The sequence below is a fragment of the Lachnellula hyalina genome (genome assembly GCF_007821495.1).
Source record: "Lachnellula hyalina strain CBS 185.66 chromosome Unknown contig00085, whole genome shotgun sequence".
Lineage (NCBI taxonomy): Eukaryota > Fungi > Ascomycota > Leotiomycetes > Helotiales > Lachnaceae > Lachnellula > Lachnellula hyalina.
In genome coordinates, this window is record NW_022157199.1 from 1 (window position 1) to 27,912 (window position 27,912).

Consider the following 27,912-nt stretch of genomic DNA (forward strand, 5'->3'; position numbering starts at 1 on the left):
CCCACAGCCCCTTTCACACTCTCCCCATAAGCGCCCGTCTCCTCTGGATCCCCGCTCGGTAACCGACCCCCAGTGCTTGTCAGCCCCGGCGCCATGAGCGTGGCGCCCGACAGCACGAAGCGGATTGCGCCGCGATCGATGCGGATGCTGGGGAAGGCGGCTGGGAAGCGGTGCACGAGTCTGAGGTGCGGGAGGAGGGCGTCTGTCATGTGTTGGTAGAAGAGGGGGGTGGAGCCGATGAGGTAGAGCGTTACTCTGTCTGGGCTGTTTTTGAGAATCCTGGTTAGTTTAGGATGGGAAGTGGGGAGTGGGAGATGCCTACATTTTCATAGCATCGAGCTGCTCCTTCTTGGGTATGATTTCATCGATGTGAGGTGCCAGTAAGGGGTAGGTGGTTACGAGTTGATTTCTGATGGCGCGTTGGACGGAGGACTTGACTTTGGATTTGGATCCGGGGGAGATGCTGTTGGGTTCATAGTTAGTTGCTGCTGCTGTTGAGGGACAAGGAGATTGGGAATTTAGGCTTACTCTTTCTTGAACATTTTGATTGTTATGATTGAGATATGGTTTCGTAAAGTGCTGGTGGTTGTTTGGATGAAGAACCAAATCCAAGGCTTTGGTTTGCGATGCGATGCCCCGCGATCGGGTGGCCTTGCTGTGCCAAAGACGCAATGGAGGGGTAATTACCTACAAGTAAGATTACTTGTTTGTACTTATATACTCGTAAACCTAAATTAGATAAACATACCTACATATAAATCATGGTCTACGTAAGAATCACTTAATTATCATGACACAGTCTGCTTCAAAGCGTAGGACGTCTTTGAATGAAGTCCAGCTTAGACGTCCGCTCCATTTTTCAACGGCTCCAAGATACAGACTACGGTCCCGATCTAAAACGTCGTCCAACATTTGATCAATGTTCACGTCTAGGCCCAACTCCTATTCTCATCTTCCAGGTGATAGTCCTGAGCCTTGTTTTGCTGTTGTAATAGCTTACTTGCTTCTATTATAATATTGTAGCCGCGTCGGACATTCCTTCCCATCATCACCCTCAGGCGTAGCAAATCATCTATATAACATCATCCCCTTATATATCCATCCAGCTTTTCGATTCCCATGAAAATGAAAAGCGAAATTGCATCTTCCAAGCACCCTCCCGCAATAACTGATGCCGGGAGCCAGTCGGTTTTCGTTATTCGTGGCAGGACATCAAACTTGGCCATGGACTCGTGGGAATAAGAGGTAAGTGAAGGTGAAGTTTCGAGAGGGAGGAAGGGAGGGCCGGACTGAAGAAATGAACGTTATGATGAATAAAGAGTCAAAGGCCGTGTTACTATAGGAAATACGGTAGAGGTTTCCTTTACTCTTTGAAAACATGTTAAAAAAACCACCTCTTTCAAAAAACAAAAAGAAGAAGAAAAAAGATTAATATATGCGAAACACCATATAGTGTAAGAACCGCAACTCTAACTGCAGCCGAGGGTAAGGTAGTAGGTATATATAATAATATAAACTTAAATCGAAATACATCAGATGTGTAAAGGTGTACTGGTCTAGGGTTCTGAAAAATCTAATCGTCAAGCTTGCTTGGGGGTGTCCTGACCAAATATATTTTTGGCCATTTATTTAATAGTGCCGCGCGCTTTATTAGACATCTTTTTCTTCCATCTTGGCCCCGGCTATTTGGTGAATGTGAATGTGGATGTGAATAGACGGACGGGGTGGAAATGTAATCAGTCCGCGGCGCTCTTTGGCAGAATTAGTCGTGTGGGTTTCCTCTTTGGGGCGAGGCAGCATTAAGTGAATAGATAACGGGGAGAATCTTTAATAAGATATCATATCTGCGCTTCTACTAAGTGTACAACAGTAATTCAAAAAAGTGCTTAGCTTGTCTGCCAAGGCTTGTCGAACATGTTCGCCTTTTTCCCAGCTACGGGCTTGTTTGAAAACAAGTAGCTAGCTCATTCACATAGTTACCGATGAATGGGAAGCTAGAAACTATTCCTGTCGTACCAAACTGTTTTGTCTTCTTCTTCGTTTCCTTGATCATGAGGGTATAAAGGTCGCTGGGAGCGGTGGTGACACGGTAGATATTGGCATGGTGGTATTAGAAGCTGCTGCTGATTGAATGCAGAGTTCTTCCCATCTCATCTCCTCTTGTTGGATATAAGTGGTGTCAAGTTTGCTTATAGATGTCTGTTATAAGAAAGCAATAAGCACGACAAACCCCACTGGCGGGATTGTATAAGGCTTATAAGGGATGAAGCTGATATGAAAAGTGATGCAAGGGTACGGATGACTGCGCTGTGAGCATAGAAGTTGGACCTAGCTAAAAGCAATTACAAATACCATTAATTGATCTAAAACATCACATAGCCATCAAGAAAACTCTCAGGCCCCATTTGAAAGTTCATCGATTCATTCATTCATACATTAAAAACAACTCCCCCCCCCCCATCCCATTTCCCCTTACTGATGGTTAACATGAGAAACGGTGCCATCCTCTTTCAGGTGAACATTCAACCTTCACAACATCAGCATGAATGAATCCAAGGGAATAAAATATAATGAAGCAGACTCACCTGTTTGGCCTGAAATCCTTGGTGACCATAGAACCTGGCTCAATGACGCGAGTCTCCTCGGGGAGATCTGCTTTCGCAAAGGTCTTCTGGATTTAGTTTCTTTCTTTCTGGACACGGGCGCGCGGAATAAACATACAGTAGCATCAGAACTCGCTCCGATCTTCTTGCCAACTAGCTTGTTGGTCCATTCCTCTGTCTTGGATCCATCGTTGGAGTTGATTCCTGGGACGACGAGAGGCATGTTGAGGGCTTGTTTTGTACTGAAGAGGAGGGTTTGAAGGGTATGTGTATGTGTAGGTACTGGGGTTGCTTGTTTTCTGGGAATGTAAGATTTGATGTTTTTGAGGAGGCTCATGAGATAGGGAAAGATGAATAGGTAGGAATGATTGATTGCGTTACTACTTGTTTGCCTTGATTCATCACAAGGAGGAATGACGTATGCTTTCGATCACGTGGTTACACCAACTGACTCACTCGTGACCTCGGAATGATTCTCTCCCAATCGACATAATTTGAGGATATACTCCTTCTTTACTCCGCCTTCCGTGTGTCTCTTTCCTCTTGAGCCCGGGTCACTTTGCTCCGCGTCCTCTGTTAATTGCCTTGGGGCGGGCGTGAAGAGCAAGCCTTTTAGTCAAGATATACTCGAGTGCTGTCGCACCGATAATTCTCATGTTTCGAATTCAGCCTCGAAGAGAATCAAAGACCATCCCAAACGGTGTTCTGTACTTACTCTGTTACTCGAGTACCACTTCTGGATGGGTAGTAAAGGGGGAACCCCCTTTAGCGGGCTCGGACCTCTTGCCCAATCACAAGTCGAGATCGACGGGGATGGCGCGGACAGTGAAATTACTTCCCAGACTCACAGGCCAAGAAAAGGCTAGCAGGGGGGTAACAAAGCTTCAATGCACCTGGTCATCTTGGCGGAATAGTTACGTTTGTGAGTTCAATGAAGTATCTCGAGGAAAATCAAAATCAAAATCAAAATCAAAATCAAAAGCTTCACGACTAACAGGATCCTGCTACAAGTACTTCGTCTTCCTCATGCAATGCAGTTAAAGTTAACTGTGGAGAATCTTTTTCAAAACCAGCCTCTGCCTCTTCCAGTTACCCCAAGGGGTACGAGGTACGAGTACAACGTGGCGGTACGCGTCTGTTGTCTCCATATCACACGCGGCTGCCCCCAATCCAAGACCTGGATCATGCCTCTACCCGTGGATTGTCCGATATCTTCCTCATGCTACTAATATATTTTACGACGTATAGAGACCGAGTGAGTAAGGATATGCTGAAGTCTTCGCCGCATCATGCCCGCATTGCTTGCTCTTGTGCAAGGCGGCCTATCATATTAGGGCGGAAAAGCCTCGTGGGCTCTCCTCAGCCGCAGCCACAGCTAAAACTTCGGGAGCTTCGCCCCAAGTTTAAAATAAGTATTTTGAGCGCGTCGGACAGGGCGGGTTTGTGTACTTGTATGCGGTGATGCCCGTTTGCTTCTTTCTCTTCTGTAATTGTGTGTGTGTGTCTAATTCGCATTTCTCTTTCTTTCTTGCGTAGCCTGCTTTACTGTGTTACCCTCTTGCGGTAGTATCTCTCTCGCAGCCTCACCACTTCATCCCCAGATCAATCGCAATACTACCACTATCTTATTATATTGTATTGCCTTCGCCAGCATGCGTGCTTCTTTGCTTTTCGGCCTGTTGGCGACAATCACCACGATCTCTGCACTCGACACCCAGTGCGTGAACAGCAATTTCGAAGACATTGTCACTCGGACATCTTGCGGGAACAGCGATTCAATCTCGAAATGTCTGAAAGACAAAGTGCATGCCTTCCGTTTGGAGGACATCTCACCATGTTTTACTTCCCGGGGCTGCCAGAGAGCCGATGCTGTATGGTTTATGCAGGAGTGTATCATGCCTGACACGAGGCAAGAATTGAAGAAGAGGGCTACAACCGCCGATTCCACCACAGATTCTACGACCACAACTGCTGCAAAGACTACCGCTACAACCGCTGCGACAACAAGCACCGAAACTTCAGCTACGACAACCGCCACAACCGCTACAACAGCAGCATCTACAACTGCGAGTGCTGCTTCCTCCACAACAAGCACAGATTCAACAAGCGGTACTTCGACAACCGCTTCTTCTACAAGCACGGGCGGGACCAGCACTACAAGTTCAGCATCCTCAACTTCGAGCGGAAGCAGCTCTTCATCCAACTCCTGCTCCGTAACAAAATTCGTCTCCACCTCGGCCTGCAGCAAGCCCTCGGGAGCCAAGAAATCCACCTGCTCATCAGTAACCATGACGACCTCAACTTGCGCTCCAGGCCTACTTTGCTTCCCAACCTACCTCCCCAGCGGCGCCTGCATGAAGCGCGACGCCCCCCTCACAACCTCCGGCATAGTCGTCGCCATCGTCTTCGGCGTCGCCATCACAGCCGTCATAATCTCCATAATCATCGTGAGCATGCACGCGCGCCGCAAGGCGAAACGTGCGCAGATCAACGCGGCGATGGTCAGCGGATCACTGGGGAAATCCGCTGCTGATGATGAGGGGCCTGCGCCGTACAGGATTGGAGGGGCTTCTGATGCAACGCCGCTCATTACGCCTGGGGGCGGGAGGAGTGAACAGACGCAGTATGCAGGGGCTCATCAGGAATACTTTGGTAGTCGGGGCGCTGGATCCGAAGCTGGCGTTAGTCCGGGTTCTAATCCGACGGCACCGACATTGCCTATTATAAGGACGGAACATTCGGGGGTAGGGGCATTGGGACAGGAAGATTCAACGCATTGGAGCGCTGATTATAATGCCAGGAGGTAGCAGCAGTAGTGAGAAAAATGTGTTGTTTTGGAGTGTAGGGAGTAAAAATGGGAGTTTTGAGGCGTCCGTCATACCTATTTTGATTACGGAATACATAGCTGAATTCGAGGTTTACATCTCGCTTTAACAAGTCTATGTGCTATCTGCGTATGCTTAGTGGGAAAACGGAATTGTAACTATCGAAATTGTCAAGTGCCCTCGTACCTGCCTCTTCTTACTAATCAACCTTCCAAGTGGACCTGAAAGACACACCTACTTGCTTTCCTTCTCCTTCCCCTTCTCCTTATGCCTTTCCTTTTCTTTCTCTATATCAAGATATCTTCCGTCTATCCTCTCCCCCCAACCAATAACACCCATTATGCCCACGCATATCTAGCTTCCCTCTCAGCTCCCTAACTCCTCCCCTCTCATCCACATCCTCAGACATAACTCCAACCTTCCTTCATTCCTCCGCTCTCCCTCACGTTAATCAACTCCCACACCAGTGTTTAACAACCTTCTCTTCTCCAGAAACAGCCCTGTGCATGAGCTCCATGATCATGCAAAGCGGCACTCACTCTCCTAGGATACTTGACTTTCAATCAATCCAAATGTCCCACGCGGCTGACATGCGCACATTATATTATAACAGTGCACATGCCAGCCGCTTTTCTTTCTTCTCTATCTACCGTACGTACCGCAAGGCTTATAAGTTATTTCTTCAAGTAGCCGTAGTAGCGTAGCGCTTTGCTGTGTAACGGTAGATGGCCGTTCTGTAAACACTTACTGTAGAGTCAGAGGAAGTAAATCTCATCATCAGCAAGCATATCATATTACCCCTAGATGGGTACGGAGTCATTTGAATTGGCGCAAGCTTGTTGGGAGTGAGGCATTATCGATACATAACTTGTATTGAAAGTTGAGAATGGAAAGGCAAGATCTTCCGTTGGAAACGAGAGACATAACCTCCCAGGATGTGTCGGTACCGGGAAGCAAAGAAAATTTTGAAGGAGTATGAACCCTGACAATGACAAGAGTTGATTCCACTGGCACGGGGATGGGTGGCAGAAACCTGTGCGAGAAAAGAGGGAAGTGATACATGGATTACGTACGGGAGGTTTGTTAGCAGACTCTTGGGTCTATGAGATGGATATCAGTGGCATGTAAAAGGAAGCTTGACATCTAGTCCGATTGGGGAGTTAGGGGTCGTCACTACTGTGGAATGCTGTTTGTTAGGAAAGGCGACATGTACAATAAATAAATACCACGATAAGAGACAGTCCCTGGTGTCGAGACATGTAGGTATCCTTCCTTGCTTTTCGCATTTGGTTTGATTTGCATCCTTTTTCTCTCGCGGCACTGATTATAACTTTGTACAATGGCTCCCAACCCTTCCCTCCCCTCCCATAACACAACATTCAAGATCAAGCTCAATCCGCCTCCAACCTTCAAAAGAATAAAATTATTCCCCTCCCCATAACCAACAATGTATGCACAAGATTATACCCTCTCCTCTCCTCTCCTCTCCTCTCCAGGATGCGCTGCTATACACACAATCAATCAATAATTCCTCACCAGAAGCCCCCGCACCTCGTGTATCATTTTTTCCTTCTATAGCATATACTCACACATCACATACATACACATTTACGAACACAGTCCCCGCGATATGATGTACAGTAGGCCATTCCTTACGTATGAAATCCTGCCCATGGGCATCAGGGAGCGCCACCATGCTGTAAGGGCACGCATGTTAGGTATGTTTCATGCGTCCTTGTTTGTTTGGTAGGCGTTGACTTGCAGAGCGCGGTGCGTAGAGCGTATAGATGAGGCAGCTTGGCACTGATTAATCTGTTGTTTCGTGCGTGTTTGGAGATCTGGAAAGCGATGGCAATGAATACTTTTTCTTTTTGGAAGGGTGAGCACCTAGTAGGTAGTTAGATACGTTGAGTAGAATAATTAAACACCAATTCGAGATTAGGGCTCGCCCTCCCCCCTTGTGCACCTATGTATACGATATGATTAGGGGTAAGCAAAACACTTTACGAATATCGGATTTCATCTCGACTCGACTGAGTCTGTATAGGATAATAGAGAGACTTGCGTCCCGGTGATTCTTGCTTAACTGGCTATGGCTCTGGCCGGAGAGATGATACTTCTGCTTTTGCTCTGCAGCGACGGGTGTGGGGGAAAAGGGGCTCGCTCGCTTATAGTCACCCCTCTCTAATAAACATACCTTGCTCCACCACCCCCTCTTCAAACACTATTCTATTAAACTTTATCCAGCGCATCCACAATATAAACCTAGTGTACGGTTTATAAGCAACCTCATGCTAACAAGTCAAATCAAATCATATCATATCCCGAAATCATTCATCATCACACTGCAGAAAGACTTTCTCAATAATACGTCACACATGTATATAAAATCTTGAGAATTCAACATCAATCGCACTCAATCCAATTAACCATCTTCTCCCTACCCTATCCTATCTACACAAATAACCCCTCAATCATCAAACCCATTTTTATCATACTATTTCCATATTCGCGGGCCTTCTCCCCCTCCCTCCTTCGGCTACCCCCCCCCACCAAAACAACCCGAGAAACAGCCGCCCCTCGACTCCTGTAACTGACTCAGTCGCGCTTTCCTTTCCAAGCGACCAAGAGACCAAGAGACATCGATCGCCCCGCTACTCGTGCTCGTGCTCCATATATACCCAACCCCAACAAGGCAAGTGAGTAAAAGAAATGTCTCAATGTCTCAATCCCGGGACAACCCGAGGCTCGTTTTAGGGTGGGGGTACGTACTGTACTATCCTTTCCTTATTCGGTGAGATCCGAAACATGCGTCATTTTGCAGAATCTGCTCACTTCAATGTAACCTTTCCTTCGCCGTTACCACTAGTACATCCATTCGGATTTCTCGGAACAATAATAATAGATGGATAACTTTTACAATGATTGATTGATTACATTATTATGCATTAAACAACTCGTGCAAGCTCGGTCGTGGCCTACCCTACGTACATACACTGAGACCGACGGTCCATCATCCGGCAAGCCACGAAGGTAACAACACATCGATCGTATGCAATATGCTCACGCCATTCCACCCAAGCTTATGTATGTATGGTGTCGCTGAAATTTTGGAAAAAAGACAAGGCACCGCTTTGAAAACTCTGCCATGTGCTTGATCCATAATGCAATTCAATGAACTTGAAGCCATGTACAATCCATCATCGTGCCAATATCAACAGATAGAGCAACGCTATAGTCCGTCGCCTTCAATCGACCCCTTAGTCAATTTGACGTTGCTTCTTCATCAAGCCATCAATCTTGAAGCCCAGACTCCGCCTAAATGCAAATGTTACTCCGGCCCGATGCGTGCGTGTAAAAAGGAACTCGTGATAAACGCAAAAGGAGATGCTCTTTCCGACCAGCGAGTGTAAGAGACGATTTACAAGTCGAAATGCCCGCCGTTGAACATGCTACTATCTTCGCCATTGTTTGTCTTCACAATACCACTCATACGATCGCTTCGTCGGTTATCGGGGGTATTGAGGGGCTCCTCCCAGTCTTGTTCTCGCTTCTCTTCTTCATCCATCTCATCGTAGTCTGCTTTCACTCCTCTGTTTTGCATATGCTCCTGAATATGCTCATCAAAAGAACTTTCATCAACAAATGTGAAGCCCTTGAAATTGGCTTGCATCCCAGGAGAAAGAGGTGTTGATGTGTCAACCCCAGCTGCAAGAGCAGCGGCCCGGGCGTTGAGCGAGGATGGTCCGTTCAGTGCATTTGTGAACTCAGGATCAAAGTTCGAGGTATCTGTCTCCGACTTCAATTTCGGTTTAAAGGGCGGCGTAATCAACTTTTTAGTCAGATCATCCCAGTTAATATCAGAGAAGAATGGGTGTCTTTTCAACTCCTCAGCATCATCTTGTGCTCCTAGTCTGTGCTTTGGATTACGGTTCAAAAGTCCCTTAACAAAGTTGCGTCCTTCGGTGGTTAGAGTGTCCCTGGGGAATCTGACCTTTCCGAAAGCGATGTTCTTGTACATTTGCTGGGTGTCTTCGGCATAGAATGGACTCCAGCCACAGCACATCTCGAACACAAGAACTCCCAACGACCAAAAATCTACCATTTTTGTGTATCCGGCTTCGTCCAAAAGAACTTCAGGGGCCAGATACTCCGTAGTGCCACAGAATGTGTTGGTCGTCGCGTTCTTGGTCAAATTCGCTTTTGAAAGACCAAAATCACACAAAGCGATGTGGCCATTGGCGTCCAGTAAGATGTTCTCTGGCTTCAAGTCCCGATATACAATGTCATGCATGTGGAGGTGTTGGAGGGCTAGAATAAGTTCCGCGATGTAGAACTTCGCTCGCTTCTCGTCGAATCGCCCCTCCTTTTGTAGGTGCCAGAACAATTCTCCTCCAGACATGAAGTCCGTAACCAGGTATAAATCAGATGGTGTTTGGAAAGAAAACTTTAGGCCAACAATGAAGGGCGAATCTGCCATTGCTGTTCTGACCAGGATGTTTCGCTCTCCAACGGTATGTGCTACTTCTTTCTTTTGGACAATAACCTTCTTCTGAAGGACTTTCATAGCATAAATACGCTTCGTATCCTTCTTTCTCACTTGATAAACTTGTCCAAAGGTTCCCTTGCCAATAAGCTTCAAGATCTGGAAATCTTCAGGTCCATAATGCCGTTTTTCGGTCCGTTGAAAGGTAATCTCGACGAATATTTCTCCGGAAGGTCCAGTATCCATACCATTCTTGCCTTGAAGTGTGTACCAGCCGCTGATGGGCGAGTTATCATTCTCCGTAAGATTGGCTGCGAGATCGACGTGGCCAAGGAATTCTTCAGCCGCGCTACTCTGGTCATATATTGTTATATTTACACGGGAGTCAGAGCCAACCACATCGCTGACAGTTTATTAGCATTACATCCCGACTTACGCTTCAAGAACTTACAATACAGCTTCCGTATCCCACTTTGGATTGGTAAATGAGCGGCGACCTTTTGACTTGAAATCACGATATTCTGACAGACTGGTATTGCTACTTTGTCGGCTCTTCATCGGAATCGCCATAGGCCGGCCAGAATCGCTCCCTGACCGCATTATTGGGATACCGCCCATCATAGGGTTACTCGTAACCTCCTCGTTTTCATCTCGATCCTCAGGCAACGGGCCCTTTGAGACAAGCTCGTTCCTTTGGAAGACGGCAACGACATATGGATCTCTACTTTTTCGTAACCCTCGGGCCTCGGTAATTTTGACAGTGAGTTTTCCTTTGGGAGCCGCGACTGGTGCTCCGCTCACGCCAGCCGATGTTTGGATAGGTAGAGCTTCGCCAACGTTGGCCTTGCCGTTTTCACCATTTCCATTTCCATTTCCATTTGCATTTGCAGCCGCGGCCGTCGCCGCAGCCTCTGAGCCGCCGCTCGTATCAGATTTCGCAGTCTGGTTTGACAATGCACGTGTCGGAGTTGGAGGTATGCTCTTTGTACACGGAACGTCATCTGTTAGCTTCTTGAGCCGATCATAAGATGGTGATTCATGGAAGGGGACATCTAAACGGGAGTGAACAGGGGTGCTAGGTGTAGTGGCGGGGTAAGGATCGCTGGGGTTCGAAAAATGTGAAGCAAGTACATTTGACGCTGTCACAATGCTTGAAAGTGGTAACAAGGAGGCTCTTCGAGCATGTGACGGAATTGATTCCGAAATGCTCTTCTTGTGCGCGGAGAAAGAGGAGGTAGTGGCTCTCCTTGCCGGAGCAGCCTCCTCTTCAGAAGCAGAATGGCTCAAATCTGACCTGTGCATAGAAGGCGAATGGGAAACGGGTGGTGTTGGGTATGTGTGGAAGCCATTTTCTTCCGATTTCCCGGACGCCTGAGGAGGCTCCACCCGCTCTTCTTGAGAGACTTGGGAGGCATCTTCAGTTTTACCCTCGGCCGCAGTCTCATTGATTGAGTCTGGACCGACTGGTAAATGCGCCGCATCACCACTCATATTCTCCAGGGCGCATGAGGGTAGGGAGTTCTCGGGCTTGCTTCTTACTGCCAAAGAGGGACTCGCAAGGGGACCAGAATGAGAGCCCGCATTTGAATTGATATTGGGATTGGAACTGGGCTTGGGCTTGAAATTGGAATTTGTAGAGGAACCTAAACCAACCTGTCCGAAGTATTGCATTATTCCAGGCAATCGTTTGTCCGAAGGATCGGGTTGCGGTGTAGCGACACCGGAGCGGGGAGTGTCGGAGTCGATATGGTCGTTGGCGTCATCGTCACCTCTGCGAAACTCATTAGCAAGAGCCATTTTGAAAATATCTCGCAATGGTTCTTTGACGCGAGCGAGGCATTGAGGTATAGAGGTATAGTATAGAAAGGTAGAAGATTGACGTCGGAGTAACGGAGGATGTGGATATGAGGATGGAAGGAGGAGACAAGATGAAGGGTCAATGCTCTAGCATTATTTTCCTAGTTTTTTTTTTTCTTCGGTGCGAAGCAGATTGGGGGGAAAGCGAGCGCCTTGTACGGTACGGTACGGTTCGCTGGCATCATCTAAATATTTGGAGCCACGGACTGATTGATTGCCGCTACGATAAGGCCCGACGAGATGTAGCCGGGACCCCTCGTCAAGGTGACCTTGGCTTGGAAAGCATGTGCAGTGCGTGTGTGCGTGCGTGCGCGCAGGCAGGCAGGCAGTGGAGTGGAGTGGAGTGAGTGCAGTGCGCTGAGAAACATCAAAATGAAGGGGACCAGCACCAGCAGCAACAGATGAAATGAAACAGTGGTCAACCACCGGGTGCCGCAAAGAAAACAGGGCAAATGAGGGTGATATGCGTCCAGCTGCAAGCAAGCCCTTTCTGCGCGAGATGCGTGTATACGTATGTTATACACGCATGTAATGTATATATGTGCGTGTGTGTATGTGTATCGGCCCCTTCAAACTGGAGAGAAATTTGAATGTATTCTTCGCCTGCGTACCTTGCCATCATTGCTTGCGTAGCCTGCTTGAGCAGGTCGCTCTCGGTTCCGGCCATCGCGAACTCGAACTGCTCGTTGGGAGAGCTGCGGAGAGGTTGGTTGTGTCAAAATAGTCGATCTTGGGTGGTGATAGTGGTGGGGTGAGTGGTAGATATGAGTTGAGGTGATGGTGGATGACGAAGTACTTGTACTGGCAGTGAGTGGCACTGGCGAACAGGTAAGTCAGGTAAGTAAGTATCTGTAGGTACCTCGAGCTGGCAGAGAACAGTTAGGAACGGTCTCGAAGGAAGGCGGTGGCGAGTGTTGGACGCGCTGCGGATGGTCTGGAATGCGCAGTACAGTGCAGTATAGGGTTGTACAGCGCAGCGCAGATTATATGAAGCTGGAGGAAGACCACAGCGATTCGGATTGGTGATGCGATGTGATGCGCGGAAGGAGCGACTCGGAAGGTTCAAATCTCGAATCTGGGGCCCGACCGAGTCTAGTGCACGAGAGTTCAACGGACACCCTCAACCCAAACCTCTCAACCCTGACTTGACTTGACTTGACTTGACTTGACTTGACCGTCGCGACGAAGCCGTAGTGAATATTTGGATATACGGTATATCAATCTCACCACAAAATAACAACTTATTAAGTCGTCGCAAAGTCCGGATGGAAGGGAGGGTAAATGCAAAGCTACTAGTATATACCCATCTATGAGCGCAATAATCTTCCGCCTGGCCTGGGTACTAGGTAGCTAGCCAGCCAGCCAGACAGCCAGACAGCCCAACCTAGTCAGTCAGCCGGAGTCTCCTGAGTAGCGAAAAGTCTCCTGAGTAAGGTAAAGGTGAGACCTGACAGCAGCGGCAATACCGCGATTCACAGGGAATGTGCCGCTGACTCGTCGACGATACTGATCTATGCTGGTCCTTGTCTGGCAAATTGCCGTTGTTTGCTTGAGAATATGGCAATTATAATAATAATAGATCACGAATGAGGCTTCAAGTTAGCTTAGTCGATTGGAGATTGGAGGAGCCTCCAGGAAGCTTTTATGGAACTTCGCCCAGGATAGGTGAGATTCGGGAGACTTGGGAGAAGGAGTGGGATATTTGGAAATTGGGAAGAATGGGAGTGGGATTGTTGCAGTTGAGTGGTACTTGTAGTCGCAGTGGATTGGATTGGATTGGATTAGGATCGGGTCATGGCATGGCATGCTACTGTACCTTAGAGAGTGAAGAGTTCTTTTGAAGTCTCAACGCCAACGACTATGCACATCTCACGCAAGAAAGAAAGAAAAAGAAGTCGTGTTTGTGTTCCCCGTCCTGTCTGCTGCCGTGGGTCTTAATACGTCATGGCACGTCGGGTTGAGATGCCATCCATACACCCAGCATGAGTGATGCTATTTATATGTTACTGGTACTGGTACTACTACCGTCCTGGTATAGAGCGAGTAAATAGACCGAACAGCTAAAACTTCCGTACAGTACGAACAGTACATACACACCGGCAGAACGCAGCGTCACACCGAACTTCTACTGTATATACTCACTCGATCAAGCTGACAACAATATAGAATCTGCATCTCAGCCCCCTATACGAATTTCGTACGAATCGATACGTCAGCCTCGCTCGACACGAAGCTGACCTAAGACTTAACTCAAATGTAACACTGCACCGGAGCAGCGCAAACATACGTCCACTATATTCAATAAGTAGAGATGGTTGTCAGACGGTCAGACGGATGTCCTGGTCCTTCATCACCCATAGTACCTACCTAATATGATCTGCGTAGAGGGCCTGCGAGAGGGATGCGCGAGGGCCACGAGCTCGTTACTCGTACCTTCTGGAGATTTGAATCATTGATCCAGATTGACTCGGGCGCGTTGCCGACTGGATCTGTGACCTAGATTTCAGGCGACGGAAACCTGAATCTCCTTGCGTTTGTGACTTCGGAGAGCGCTATGATGGGCGAGACGTAGCCTATGGCTGTGCGAGGTGAAGCCTTACATGAAGCGAATGTGACGGCGCTTCAGTGTATCCAGTGGTCGAGGCTGCCAGTGGAATGCCACAATCCTAATCCCCGGAAGCGGATGTCACGATGGTTCCCAGCTCGTCTAGTGTTGTTGATCGAAGTTCGAGTTCAGCTGTTGTGAAATCCCATGTGAAAATGTCGGAACAACGTCAGCGAAAGGAATGAACCACTAGAACCAAATGTAGCCGCGCCGCGCCTTATACTCTCAGATAGCTAGCGAGTCCCGTGACTATAAAGTATCCACTTTCTAGAGCCGTAAGCGGTTAAGCGTCCTCAATATTGAGAGCCTCACCTGCAGTTTCACGCGGCGACCCAGACCCAGACTACCGCGACAGTCAGAGAATGAAGTATCGCCAACGCGCGCATAACACTGAGCGTCACTGAGTCTTCTCGACACCGTCAGAATGGGTAGACGACCTGGGAGAGCAGCTGCAAAGAATGCTGCGGCAGCATTGAGTAAGTTTGCCCGTTGCAAAACTTCCGGCGCATTCGAAGAGACATTAACAGCCAATCTTGTAGAAAACACCCCGCAGTACGATGAGGACGAGCAAATGCCAGATGCTCCCAGCCCTGAGGCAAGTAGCCCACAGGAGGGAGTAGAAGAAGACAATGCAAACGAGGAAGAAGAAGATGGCACGCCGGCACTGGAATCCGATGCTCCAGTAACTCCTGTTCCTGAACCTGTTCCCCGCAAACGAAGGCTGGGACGACCACCGAAGAACAGACCCGCCGATTGGGATACACAAGATGTTGACGGCTCCGAAGCCGGCACTCCAGCAAGACGAGGACGAGGAAGAGGAGGTGGCTTTGGACGTGGTGGGCGTTGGGCTCGTCGAGGAGGACCTTCGCATGTAACACAACAACCAATCGACAAGGAAGGCAACATGATGGATGTTATCAATGATGAAGTCGGATTGCCAGAGGATCCTGAAGGGGAAACCAAAGTCGATAAAATGGGCTATCTTCAGGATGATCGCCAATATCGATGCCGTACCTTCACTGTGCTTGGCAGAGGGACCCGACTTTACATGTTGTCAACCGAACCTGCTAGATGCGTTGGCTTCCGCGACAGCTACCTCTTCTTCACCAAGCATAAACGACTCTTCAAGATCATTATTGACGAGGCCGAGAAGCATGACTTAATTGAGCGTCATCTCATCCCTCATTCCTACAAGGGTCGTGCCATCGGAATAGTCACAGCTCGCTCAGTATTCCGTGAATTTGGCGCCCAAATTATTGTAGGTGGAAAGCGTGTCATTGACGACTATGAGGTTACAAAAGTCAAAGCGGAAGGGGCTGTTGAGGGAGAACTCGCCGATCCTAATGATCGCTTTGAGGATGGTAAGCCATATAACAAAAACCAATATGTCGCATGGCACGGAGCCAGCTCGGTCTATCACTCTGGTGCTCCGACAGTCCCAGCACCGGGTGGTAAGGTTGCGCCTGGTCAGAAGAAAAAGGTTGCCATCACAGATGTCAACTGGATGTATGAACATGCAAAGGCTGCAAGGTTCGTAAAACCATCTACTCTTACCATGTTATATATTGACACTTCCACAGCGAATTCAATGCCAGAATTGCGCTTCAACGCAAGGCTAATCTCAATGGCGTTTATGATATTCATACCAACATGTTGCATTATCCTAAGATCATGCAACCAACTCATGCTCGATGGGAGCAAATTGACGACTATGAGGTCCAAGAGAAGATCGAAAATGGCGAAATGGAGGAGCCTAAAGCGGACGAGACTATGTTCACACCTATAGATCCTGTAATTTCCCGAAATTACATGGTCGTTGATACCGTCTTCGAAGCCCCTCCTTATAATTATCCCAGTCGGCTAGTTCCCGGTCCAGACGGCGATAGTTTTGACATAGGATTCAATGGCTTGTCGGGCGTTTCAGATGATGTCAAGGCCTGCCTTCCACCCGAGTGCCGTGCGGCTTTCGAAGAAGCTCTCGAGAAAGAGACGGGATGGAAGAACAAATGGTCTGGTGAGGCCGTGGATGGCCATCGTCGCATGCCGAAGATATTCCTCGGTCAAGTCTAGGAGACGAGCAAGGAAAATTCCACTGCCGAAATGATGGTAATCATGGATGCAGCTTTGTATAATTAGTGGGCGTTGGAGGGGCGTAAATCGCAAAGGTGGTCAAACGAACCGCTTTTGGGGTGGAGTAGGCCGCATGGCGTTTCCTGAAAGTCTTCCATCTTGGACGAAGCATCTCTAGTAATATGCACTGGTATAGGGTATTGGAGAATAAAATAACATGGACAACCACTGTTTTAGGTGTTGTGAGAAAAGCCTGTGAACCGTCCAGTGTCTGTCTTGATTCAAAATAATTCTGGAAATCTATATCCCTAGGCATACACCATCCTAGTTTAGTGGTGCTTTCCGGCCTATTACTTTGTAGATTCTTCTTTAAACATATAGGTAAGAAAGCATATATAAAATATAACTTACTATGGTAATGATTTACCATGCTAAATCACATCCATTTCATCTGACCAATCGTATGAAGGAGCTAGTAAATCAAGCGCGAGGCTGAATGACTTCAAGAGCAACCCTCTTATATCCAAAACACCACCGCAACAAAAAGCTCCCAACGTTCACATAATCAAGTTCTTACCAAAATCCCAGTCTTTCAATCCCCAGCAGCAAACACTTCAAATCTCCAACATTCCAACCACAAAAAAAAAACCCCCCTTCCAGCCAAACACAAGTTAGTTTATGAGTCTTACAAAATCAAAATGTCTCCAAGAAACGATACACTTCTCTCCCAATGCCTCGCTCAAGCCGAGTTGTCTCCTCTGCACTACCGCCATGGCGCAATCATTGTTCGCGGCGGCAAGGTCATTGGCCAGGGCTTCAATTCGTACCGTCCAGGTTTCGATGGTGGTGCTCTTAAGACCGGCACACTTCCGTTCGCCTCCCTTGATGGAGTAGCCATCGCTGAGCTCAAGCAGCGCTTGAAGTCTAAGCCGGACCGTAAGTCCAAGTCGACGTTGGATAATCAGCAGGACTCGGGTACTTTCACGCCTTTTGAGTCCATGGGCCAAGGTCACAACGCCAACACGCCCTTGTCTCTTCATTCCGAGATGATGGCTATTCAGTCCGCCCTATCACTCTCTTCTGGCGCCCTGTCCTCTCAGACGTCAGCACGCTCCGCAAAGTATTACCAAAAACCGTGCTTCTCCTTATCAGGTGATTCTAAAAACCGTAGAGCACGAGCCCGCGGTCTCAAAGCATACGCCGAGGCCATCTGCACAGAGGCTACCGAGACCGGTACTGTCAAATCATACAGTGGCAAGTTCTCTCTTCAAAAGCAGGGTTTTGAACCCCGTACATCTCAACCAGGTGTCCAAGGAGAACAACGACAAGTCCAACAACAAGGAGGAGGACAGCGGGTTTCAGGAGGCCAAGGAGGACGTGGCTTCGAACACATGGAAAACTACAGAGAAACACCGAATGAAGAAGAACGAGTACAAGTACTACGAAGATCATCACAGGACTCAGCCTCACTACTATCATCACACGGCTCAACAGAAGCACTATGCACATAAGCGCAGTTCGGAGCCGCAAAGCTCTAAGGATCTAGGAGAGAACACTGCATCGACAGGCTCGCAGCCATCAAGCCAGTCGGAGACATCAAGCAGCGATGATAATTCCAGCCCAAAGAAAGTCAAGATTAAGGTAAGTGGTATCTACCACCTCGCAACATACACTAACAGGAATCAGCCTTCCAGGAAGTCGCCCCCGCTTCCTCCAAAGACAGAACAAATCCTAGTTACCAAGAAGTCAACCCTAAACTCCAAGCCCTCAGTCGCAGCACGCACCAAAGACCTGCGCCTCAAGGGCTCCGACCTCTACGTTGCTCGCCTAGGAAATTGCAAAATATTTCCCACAAAGCACAACAGGCCCCCATATCCCATCCCAGATACAACTCAACCTTCACCCCCACCCCCCAAATCCCCCACCCACATCCCTATCCCTCCACGACGAGCTATCCACGCTCTCCCGCTCTCCCTCCCCGCCTTCTCCGCCGACCGAACCGCCGCCCCCCAAGCCCGAGATTAGAGCCTCACGCCCATGCTACCGATGTGTGTCCGCCATGCATGCTGTAGGCATCAAGCGCGTGTTCTGGACGAATGTGGACGGGGAGTGGGAGGGTGCTAAAGTACGGAACTTGATTGAGGCGCTTGAGGGTGGTGGAGGCGAGGAGGCGAGTGGAGAAGGCGCGAAGGTTGACAAGGGGATTTTTGTTACGAAGCATGAGGTGCTGTTATTGAAGAGAGTTATGGGATTTTAATTGACAAGCTTAGTTGTGTTTTCAAGAAGGAGGTGCGAATTTATTACGTTAGTAGGCATAGCATGCCATGAAACATTCTTTTGCAATCCTTGGATGATGCCTGAATGCTACTTTGAAGTATTAATGACCGTACAAAATATGAAATCTAGTAGTTAAAAAAAAACCAGGGGAAAGTAAAGGAAACATGAATAAAAAGCACATACAAGAAAAGGGATAAATAAGAGTAAGACTGGTAGAAAATGATATAGTAAGCAGTGGGCAGAAAAGTTAAGAATAGCTTCATGCAAAAGGTATAAACCGAACCGGAAAATATTACTAGAAAGGCTAGTATGATACCTAACGGCTCATTCTTAACATGGCATTAAAATAATAAGGATGAGTAAGGTTAAGACAGTTGTATCTATAAATCACAAATCCACGTGACACCGCGCCAATGACTAAACGAAGAGGCTTACCCTCTCCTCTCCTCGCAACCCCACACTACGACAGCCTCATCACGCATCAACCAATACAACGACACCCAGAATCAAGTATTGCTAGCTAGTGCTAGTGAGAGGTGATCACGCCTGTGGTTAATACCAACAGATACTCCGTAATGTGGCATTTCAATGTCACATTTGATGGCTGTGATGGCTGCTTGCCAGCGCCTATAGTACCAATATTCCCGCATACATATCGCTCCAAAGGGCAGCGAATCCCAGCCGTGTCACCCCAATATATGTATGACACCTCAGCAGTCGCTGGCTGGGCGTTTTTGAGCTCAGCCTTACATCGGGCTTTCTGTCTGTCCTTTACTTTAATGCACTGCTATTCTGCTCATTTAAATCGACAGTTAATACACTGACTCCATTTTCGAGCCTCACGATACTCCTGAAGAGGCAGCGTATTCAGATTTTACAAATAAATTGCACTCTACACCGTAACATATTTTAGTCCACAACATGGATGGTCTCAGTGCCGCCGCGAGCGTTGTAGCCCTTGTTCAAATCTCGGGACAGATCTACAATTTGTGTCAAACGTATTACTCGGGGGTAAAGAGCGCGAGAGAGGACATTCGCCGTCTTCGCGACGAGGTGACGTCTCTGCAGGATGTTTTGAACGGCGTGGCCGACCTGGCTGATTCTCCTGCTTCAGCCAAACTTGCCGTTCTGGACCTCCTCAATCAGCCTAATGGCCTCGTTGAGCAATGCCGGACAGAGTTGGCAGGTTTGATTACGAAATTAGCAGATGGGCAAGGAGACGGTAAAATGAAAAAGTTTGGATTGAGAGCACTGAAATGGCCCTTTACAAAGAAAGATGTTGATGCGACTATTTCCATCATTGAAAGGCAAAAGGCTCTATTCCATTTAGCTTTCACGACAGACGTAACGTAATTCTCCCTCTCGATATTGAGAATGCATGCCCATTTTTAACTCGCACAGGACTCTAACTGTCGCTATTGATCAAGGCATTACACAGCTGAGGCACGACCTCGCAGCCTCACGAGTTGATGATCAACGAGATAAAATTATCAAATGGCTGTCCTGCACCGACCCATCTTCCAATCATTTTGCCGCTTGCAAGAAACACCAGCCAACGACTGGAGAGTGGTTCACAAAAGGGTCCAACATAAAAGAATGGATGGAAACACAGAATTCACTACTTTGGCTCTACGGGATACGTTGGATATCCCCATTCTAATTTAGCTAGAGACCCGATGCTGACTATCTATAGCGGGATGTGGGAAGACTATCCTGAGGTAAATGTATGCATTCTAGTACTAGAAATTTGCCGCTTACTATGGGGCATTTAGCTCGACGATTATTGAGCAAATGAAGTTACATTGCGACAAACCGGATTCTGCTCTTGCATATTTTTATTTCGATTTCAGTGATTCTGAGAAGCAGAAATTATCAAATCTTCTGTCCTCCCTGCTAGCACAGCTCTGCAGCAAAGCTGCCTGTCTGCCCGAACAGATGACAGAGTGGTATAAGAAATGTGGCAATGGTCAGCACAGGGCATCTGTCAAAGAACTCAGCGATGCACTATCGATAATGATGTCAGAGTTTGATGATCAAGTGTTTCTTGTCATCGATGCCCTGGACGAATTCGCAAGAATCGGGGAGAGGGACGAACTGTTGACGCTACTCGAGGATATCCATTCATGGTCATTACCCAAAGTACACTTGATTGTGACTAGTCGACCCGAGCCAGATATTGATGCAGTATTAATGCCGCTGAGCAAACCGGAAGCGATTTCCGTCCAGGGTTCTCAGGTCCAGTCGGACATCAGTCTTCACATCAGAAGCCAGCTTGCAGAAGACCCGAAATTAAAGAAGTGGCCAAACGAAGTAAAGGTGGACATCGAGAAAGCCCTGAGCGCTCGAGCTGACGGAATGTAAGTGATTATCATTCTATATAGATTACAATACCTCATAACCATGCGTCCAGGTTTCGTTGGGTATTCTGTCAACTGGAGGCACTGAAGAAATGTAGAAAACGTGACGTGTTACTCAAGACTTTGGATGATCTTCCAGAGACGTTGGATGATACATACGCACGAATTCTGTCCCAAATAGACAAGAATGATAAGATGGAGGCTCGCAGAGCATTACTGTGGCTAGCGTTCTCAGCAAGGCCCCTCCGTATCGAAGAACTCGCCGAAGCTGCTGTCGTGGATCCTGAATCGGACTCGCCATTCAGCCCAGAAAATCGCCTCCTCGATCCTCACGGTGATATCCTCGAGATTTTGGGCAGTTTAGTTAATATTTCCGCGAAACCCGCGCAACGTGGCCTGGATGACGGTGTTTCAAATGACATTTATTCAGATGACATTTATTCGGACGACATTTATTCAGACGATATTTATCCAGACGACATTTATCCAAACGACATTTATCCAAACGGGAGGGGAGAGGACGGGTACAATATCGAATATGAACCAGAATATAGCTACGAATACGAACCAACAGAGATCAAATTAGCTCATTTTTCAGTCAGGGATTACTTGGTCTCTGAGCGAATTCAGGCTTCAAAGACGGCAGTCTTTAGCGCTACTCCTGTGGAAGGGAACAGTTTCATCGCCAAAAGCTGCCTCCTATATTTTTTTTATTTTGCGGAGTGGGCCAAATCCACCGGTTTTGTTTCCGGCGTAAAGTATAACGAGTTTCCACTTTTTTTTTACGCATACCGGCTTTGGTATAATCACACAATGTCTATCCCTGCTAGCAACAGAATGTCGGTAGATCTCATAGCCTTCAAACTACTTGTTTCGGATACGGCGTCTATAGGCTTGGGCTTGTTGCGAATTGGTCCCTCCTTTCCACATAGGTCACACAGATCAAGACCGACGGCTCTATACTTCGCGTCGGGACTTGGTCTCGAAGGGGGAGTGCGTATGCTGCTAGAATTGAAAGCAGATATCAACGCAACGAATAATAGCTCGGGAGATACAGCGCTTCAAATTGCAGCTAAGCGAGGACACGAAGGTGTAGTGCGGTTATTGCTAGAGAATAATGCAAACGTCGAGGGCGTCGGAGATACAGCGCTTCAAATTGCAGCTAAGCGAGGACACGAAGGTGTAGTGCGGTTATTGCTGGAGAATAATGCAAACGTCGAGGGCGTCGGAGATACAGCGCTTCCAGTTGCAGCTGAGAGAGGACACGACGGTATAGTGCGGTTATTGCTAGAGCATAATGCAGATACCGAGGTAGAGGATAGATTTGGACAGACAGCGCTACAACTTGCGGCCAAGAAAGGACACGAAGGTCCAATGCGGTTATTGCTAGAGCATAATGCAAACGTCGGGGCGAAGGATGGAGTTGGATTGACGCTATTATATAGTGCAGCTGCTTCTGGCCACGAAACAGCGGTACGAGTACTACTAGAGCACGGGGCGGGCTCACGTCAACGAGAAGGTTTGCGATTTGACAGCGCTACACGGAGCAGCTCGCTATAACTTCGAATCAGTAGTTCAAACTCTAATAAAAAAGGGAGCGAACATCAATATCAAAGATGTAGATGGGTTCACTGCGCTGCATGTAGCATATGTACATGGACATCAGGGAATGGCAAAACTATTGATAGATAAAGGGGCGGATGTTGACGAAGTGGATAATCAAGGAAGGACACCGCAAGAACTCGGAATCGCAGCGGAACAGAACCACACGCTGAGATATGCCCCCTGGTGATTCAACAGCGTAGCAGCTGGCATATAATGAGCAGAAGATCCAGATTCGAATGAACGGTCATAGGTCTTGAGGGCGTTTAAGGGACATCAGGGGCTTCATAGGAGTATTAAAGCACCGCTCCGAGACAAACGCTCCGGGACAACTTGAGTTTGATCGTGACTAACTTGGAAGCAAAAGCTGACCCATTCCCCAACTTCGAGCACAGTCATTCATTCATTCATTCATTGGGCTTTCCAAAAACGATGATTCCCAACCTTACTTGACAACGCCCAATAATATTCCAAATAAAAGCCTCGCACTCTCTCGTTTTCTCGCCTACATACATACGAAATCCAACTTCAATGATAACACAATGTTTGGACACGAAAGCCACAGAACTCGCGAAAAGCACAACATACTACAACACAGCAGTTGTCCTGATGGCTATCCATGGATCGAGAACCTGCTCGAAGGCGGCTACAACTGCATCGAAAATGAATGCTACCTCGACGAAGACGGCCAAATGTACTTCCTCCAAGACTTCGAAGACGCTTTCCCAGACCACAGAGCATTGCAACGAGAAGCGCTGCAAGGCATGCAAGACAGAGACAGGGAGCGAAGACTGCAGATATTCTGGATGACTGTGGGAGCGAACTTCGCATCTACAATGGACAGAGGCTCACGGGTCTTGGTCTCGAAGGCCCGACCGGATAGACCGCGGCTTATTGTAAGTAGAACAGAACAAGAGGAAAAGGACAAGAAGAAGTCCTTTTTAGGCAGACTCTTTGGAAAGAAGTATAAGCCCGAACTGGAGGAAAGGCCTGAGAGCTCGAGACACCGTTCTAGGCATACCGGGATCGAGCCCGATGGGGCGTGGACTCCACCACCTCCTTATCAGTCGCGAGAGAACTTGTCTTTGAAACGTGGATCATCCAGACACGAGTCTTCGAGGCGTGAGTCTTCCTCGAGACACGAGACATCAAGAAAAGACCCGTCAAGGCATAGCTCAAGAAACGAATCATCAAGGCCACCTACCCATACCTCCAAGGCACCTTCTCGACGCCCCAGCATTGCCAACAATCAGGAGCCTTCCAATCAAATAGGAAACCTCCCAATAAGGTCGAAATCATCTTCCCGCCGCCACCACCCCTCCTCATCCTCAACACACGCCTCAACACAACCACCACCCCCGCCGCCGCCTCTTCCCGCCACTTCCTCTCGACATCCAACAAAATCACCCAAAAACAACTCTATTCCCCTTCCCTCAACATCATCCTCTCGCCACCCCTCCAAACCCTCTGATACACCATCCCACCAAGAAGAACTAACATCCTGGGAACAACGACAAAAAACCCCAAAAGTAAAATCTGCTGCTAAGACAATGGGCACAGTCAAGACCGAAATGTATAAGATGGGCGATATGGCGAGGACGTTTGTCGAGGGGCAGCATTAAGACAGGCGTTTGAGGTTGCACTTGTAATGATCTGAGATGGAGCTGAAGTTCTTCGTTATTGTAGCATAGACAACGACAAGGAGATAGAACAGAATCAATAGCACTGGACTTACAAAACCCCCAACTGTAGCCATCCATAAGTACAGTACTACCAGACTTCGATGGAGCAACTCATACATACCTCCCCTCCTCCCCACATCTCCATCTCAAAACCAGACCCTACCTCCCACGCCAATTCCCGACGATAACCGGTATGAAAGTTCCATTCTACCTCTTCCATTACTGCATACTAAAAAACCAATCGAGCACCGCCTACCTGTCTGCATACATACATACCCCCCACCAACCCCATAAGAAACCAGCCACAATACTAAAGTACCTACCTCCGTAGGTAACTAACTGCCCGCATGACTCAACACGCACACCCCACTCCACTTCACTCAGACGTACCTCCGTACAATTAAGCGCCTAGGAGCCCAAAGATCCACTTGGATGACAATTACAATTAACAACAGAAAAGAAGAATAATACGAGGATTTCTCCATTGGTCTTGCCGTGGGTTGTGGTGTGGTGTGCATTCAAGAATGGGGCCTAACCCTAGATATCCACTGTGGATGGTGGATGGTGGATCTTGAGCGATGTCGGCGAAGGGGGGACGGCACAATGAATAATTGAATGAATGATGGGAGCTTTGAAATAATAGATGAAAAGGTAAACCAGTGCCAGTGGGAGGATATGTCATGTCATGTACCTGGGTAGTTACCGGTAGTTACCTAGCCAAGAATGGCCGAGAAACGTGGTACTGTATATCCAATTCCAATCACATGATATCAACTCCAAAATCAATCTCGAAGGCACAACGTCTTCATTAATCTAAGAGTCACCGTCCATCCTTCTACTCGCTTTCTAAAAAGAGCTAGAATCCAGAAGACAACAAAGCCAGACCTCAGATACCCCGAGAGAAAAAAATCAGGCACTCTCATAATGTCATATCCAGCCAGGCAGTTATAATTGTCTCTCCCATCCTCATCCAGTGCGAAAAAGAGCTCTGCAAACCCAAACCATGTAAAGTTGCCCCCAGCCCCACTCCATCTTCCATGCTTTACTATTCCCCCCAAACTATGCCGGTGACGATCGTCAGAGAAAGAGAAAGGCCCAGCAAAGAAAGCCAACCCATTAGCCTCCCATCTGAAGTTCGCCATGAATCAAAAAGAAACGCAAATCAAATCCCATCCCACCCATTTTTTGTGCATGCCAGCTCCCCTCAGCGAAAGCCAGCGAAATCCAATATCGGAAATCCATTTTTACAAGAAGTTGAACGAAACTGGTCCTGTCTTTTTGAGGCAAATGAAAAAAGCAAATGAAAAAGCCGCCTAATTACAAATTTCTGCGTAGCGAATCGAAGAAATTGGCAGGCCATATGTTTTTTTGTCGGACCCGAGTGGTCGAGTCTAGAAGTCTAGAAGATCGTGAACGTGCCAGAAGAGAAAAACCATCGAATTAATTCCATGCACGCAAAAGCAAGAGTGCCTCTCCCTTGAAAACCAAAACACCTGGCCGGAGTGCCATCCAGTCCATGCCATCCGAAAGACAAACGAAATATCTAGAAGTTCGCTGATGCAACGCCGTTATAATATGTGTAAGAAGAAAGTCGTAAGATCGAGGCAGCCACCGTTGGAAAGGCGCAGCGCAAACTCGAGATCGTGATTGGAATACGTTTTCCATATGCGTAATTATCAAGTAATCCCTTCTTAAAAATTTTAGAGAACGACCGGAAGAACACCATTTCCGAACGTAATGCGCGCGCTGGAAGACGCCCAAAGAAATGAAATGCAAAGAACTTTTGTGTAACAATGCGCTAGGCATTGGGGTATTGCTGAAATTTTGTAGTGAAGTTGTCGAAAAGGTCCACCAGGTGCTCTGAACAATTATCCGGCAACGATTTGCGGTCCACCATATCCATGTCCCATGAAGTACGACTGCTTAGCATGTGGGTTGCAACTGCCACAGTTGCAATCGGCAGCAGCTGAGTCCCAGATGTTGGAGTTATAGTGATGGCCGTAGTGGTTCGAGTACGGTGTATGATATGGAGCGATGCGGGTAGGAACGTATGGAGCATGCACTGGGGTCTGATATCCTCTCGAGTACTGGTTGAACAAAGCCCAATCGTTGTATCGGGGTCCTCCACCAGTTGCGCTCAAATACTCAGGGGTATTAACACCCGAGTCCGGCGCAGACGGAGGAGTAAGTTGTGGAGTAGGATACGAGTTCATCCAACCGCTATGTTCGTAAGGCGTATATCCAGACTGGGGGTGCTCTCGCGATGCAGTCTTGGTGTAGCCGCTGTAGGACTGCTGATACGGTCGAGGTCGCTGAACATTCGTATCGATGGGTGCAAGTGGCGCCAGGCGATCGAGAGTAGCAGCGCGCTCGAGGTTCTTGGTTTCGCGCCAGCTATTCCAACTCTGGAGCCACGCCTTGAAGTCGGTGCTCTCATCGAGATTGACGTATAGTTTCCAGTCAAGCGAAATCAACCATTCGTGCTCCAAAACGTTTAACTCGGGAACGGAGATACCGCTCACTTCTGACCAAGACCGATTCTGAAAGGTGTTGTCGTCAAGGAATTTACTCCCAAGAAGAAGACCAATCGTCAGCATGCGCCAAACCTGACCATCACTAGCCTTGAATGGGCCCGCCGCGCTGAGTGTGTTCATGCGTCGTGCGAGGTAATTCATGCCGAGGAGAATCGTGGTATGAGGCAGGCGTGTCGAAGACAGCACTCCTGATACGAACTTACGGAATGCCGGAGAGACCGGTGAGTTTGGGTTACACAGCCTCTGTGCCATTTCCGCAACGTAGTCGGTCATCTGAGAAAGCTCATAGTCCAAGACAGGACACACACCACCGGGAAGCATAATGGGCGATTTTCGTGGAACCGACGGAGACTCTGATGAATCTCGTCGGGGGCAAGAAGAATCTTCCTGCTCTTGTATGCGTAGAAGGTGAAGAGCAAGATGCTAGGTCGATCGATTATAGCAGGCGATAATGAACGAGTATCCTGGGTGGGAAAGTGTGCAAGAAGGGGTCGACGAAGGCGCGTGGAGAATTACTGAAAAGTTAATTTCGTAGATCCGCCATAGATTAAATGTTCTCGAATTGGCAAGATGTTTCTTCGCAATCTAGGTGAACTTGTAGAAGATTCGCACGGCAAGTGCAGAAACACCGATACGGCAACTCAGAGCGACCCGACCATGCGGCGAAGGGTGTGTTGTCCGAGTCGTGATGTTCTAGTTATCTTATGATGGTCAGCCAAAGCTTTGTGAAGGTCGAAAGGTATGAAAGGCCAGTGCAATCTTCTGACACGAGGCTCAGACAGGAGAGGCCGTGGCAGGGATTGAAGTGCAAAGCCAACCGAGGAGATATCGCAGAGCCTTAAGCTAAACGGGCTCGATGTTGTTGTATGGGATATTTTGTTCCCAGGAATGTTGGCTTGGCCGGCAAGTGTTACAAATTTGAATATCCAAACAACTGGCGTGAGGGGTTTTTGACGAACGCCGGAAATCCGTAGAGAGTACAGTAGAAGGGCTCGGAACAATAGGGGAGGGTGT

General features: G+C 48.0%; 8 protein-coding genes across 8 annotated transcripts; 4 read left to right on the plus strand and 4 right to left on the minus strand.

The window, feature by feature from the left end:
- Window positions 1-5: 5 nt before the first annotated feature.
- On the minus strand, window positions 6-542 carry TMA20 (Translation machinery-associated protein; the record flags this gene model as incomplete). The annotated part of the gene is made up of 3 exons (XM_031149510.1): window positions 6-279; window positions 323-463; window positions 529-542. Coding segments are annotated over 3 exons (429 nt in total), but the record flags the coding sequence as incomplete, so codon positions are not given.
- Window positions 543-2,472: 1,930 nt separating this feature from the next.
- On the minus strand, window positions 2,473-2,826 carry LHYA1_G004553 (Uncharacterized protein; the record flags this gene model as incomplete). The annotated part of the gene is made up of 3 exons (XM_031149511.1): window positions 2,473-2,527; window positions 2,586-2,668; window positions 2,722-2,826. The coding sequence occupies 3 exons, from the start codon at window positions 2,824-2,826 to the stop codon at window positions 2,473-2,475; spliced, it is 243 nt and encodes an 80-aa protein (XP_031004584.1).
- Window positions 2,827-4,255: 1,429 nt separating this feature from the next.
- On the plus strand, window positions 4,256-5,410 carry LHYA1_G004554 (uncharacterized protein; the record flags this gene model as incomplete). The annotated part of the gene is made up of 1 exon (XM_031149512.1): window positions 4,256-5,410. One exon carries the CDS (start codon window positions 4,256-4,258, stop codon window positions 5,408-5,410), a length of 1,155 nt encoding a protein of 384 aa, XP_031004581.1.
- A 3,439-nt stretch (window positions 5,411-8,849) lies between these two features.
- Window positions 8,850-11,711, minus strand: SCH9_0 (Serine/threonine-protein kinase; the record flags this gene model as incomplete). The annotated part of the gene is made up of 2 exons (XM_031149513.1): window positions 8,850-10,317; window positions 10,366-11,711. 2 exons carry the CDS (start codon window positions 11,709-11,711, stop codon window positions 8,850-8,852), a joined length of 2,814 nt encoding a protein of 937 aa, XP_031004582.1.
- Window positions 11,712-14,800: 3,089 nt separating this feature from the next.
- On the plus strand, window positions 14,801-16,446 carry rsc7_0 (Chromatin structure-remodeling complex subunit; the record flags this gene model as incomplete). Its single annotated transcript, XM_031149514.1, has 2 exons — window positions 14,801-15,906; window positions 15,957-16,446. The coding sequence occupies 2 exons, from the start codon at window positions 14,801-14,803 to the stop codon at window positions 16,444-16,446; spliced, it is 1,596 nt and encodes a 531-aa protein (XP_031004579.1).
- Window positions 16,447-17,144: 698 nt separating this feature from the next.
- On the plus strand, window positions 17,145-18,703 carry LHYA1_G004557 (uncharacterized protein; the record flags this gene model as incomplete). Its single annotated transcript, XM_031149515.1, is given in 3 exon segments — window positions 17,145-17,679; window positions 17,699-18,264; window positions 18,278-18,703. The coding sequence occupies 3 exon segments, from the start codon at window positions 17,145-17,147 to the stop codon at window positions 18,701-18,703; spliced, it is 1,527 nt and encodes a 508-aa protein (XP_031004580.1).
- A 941-nt stretch (window positions 18,704-19,644) lies between these two features.
- On the plus strand, window positions 19,645-22,640 carry mask (Ankyrin repeat and KH domain-containing protein mask; the record flags this gene model as incomplete). Its single annotated transcript, XM_031149516.1, has 5 exons — window positions 19,645-20,072; window positions 20,125-20,363; window positions 20,389-20,441; window positions 20,467-21,080; window positions 21,179-22,640. 5 exons carry the CDS (start codon window positions 19,645-19,647, stop codon window positions 22,638-22,640), a joined length of 2,796 nt encoding a protein of 931 aa, XP_031004577.1.
- Window positions 22,641-26,232: 3,592 nt separating this feature from the next.
- On the minus strand, window positions 26,233-27,219 carry mug80_1 (Meiotically up-regulated protein; the record flags this gene model as incomplete). The annotated part of the gene is made up of 1 exon (XM_031149517.1): window positions 26,233-27,219. One exon carries the CDS (start codon window positions 27,217-27,219, stop codon window positions 26,233-26,235), a length of 987 nt encoding a protein of 328 aa, XP_031004578.1.
- Between the last annotated feature and the right edge of the window lie 693 nt (window positions 27,220-27,912).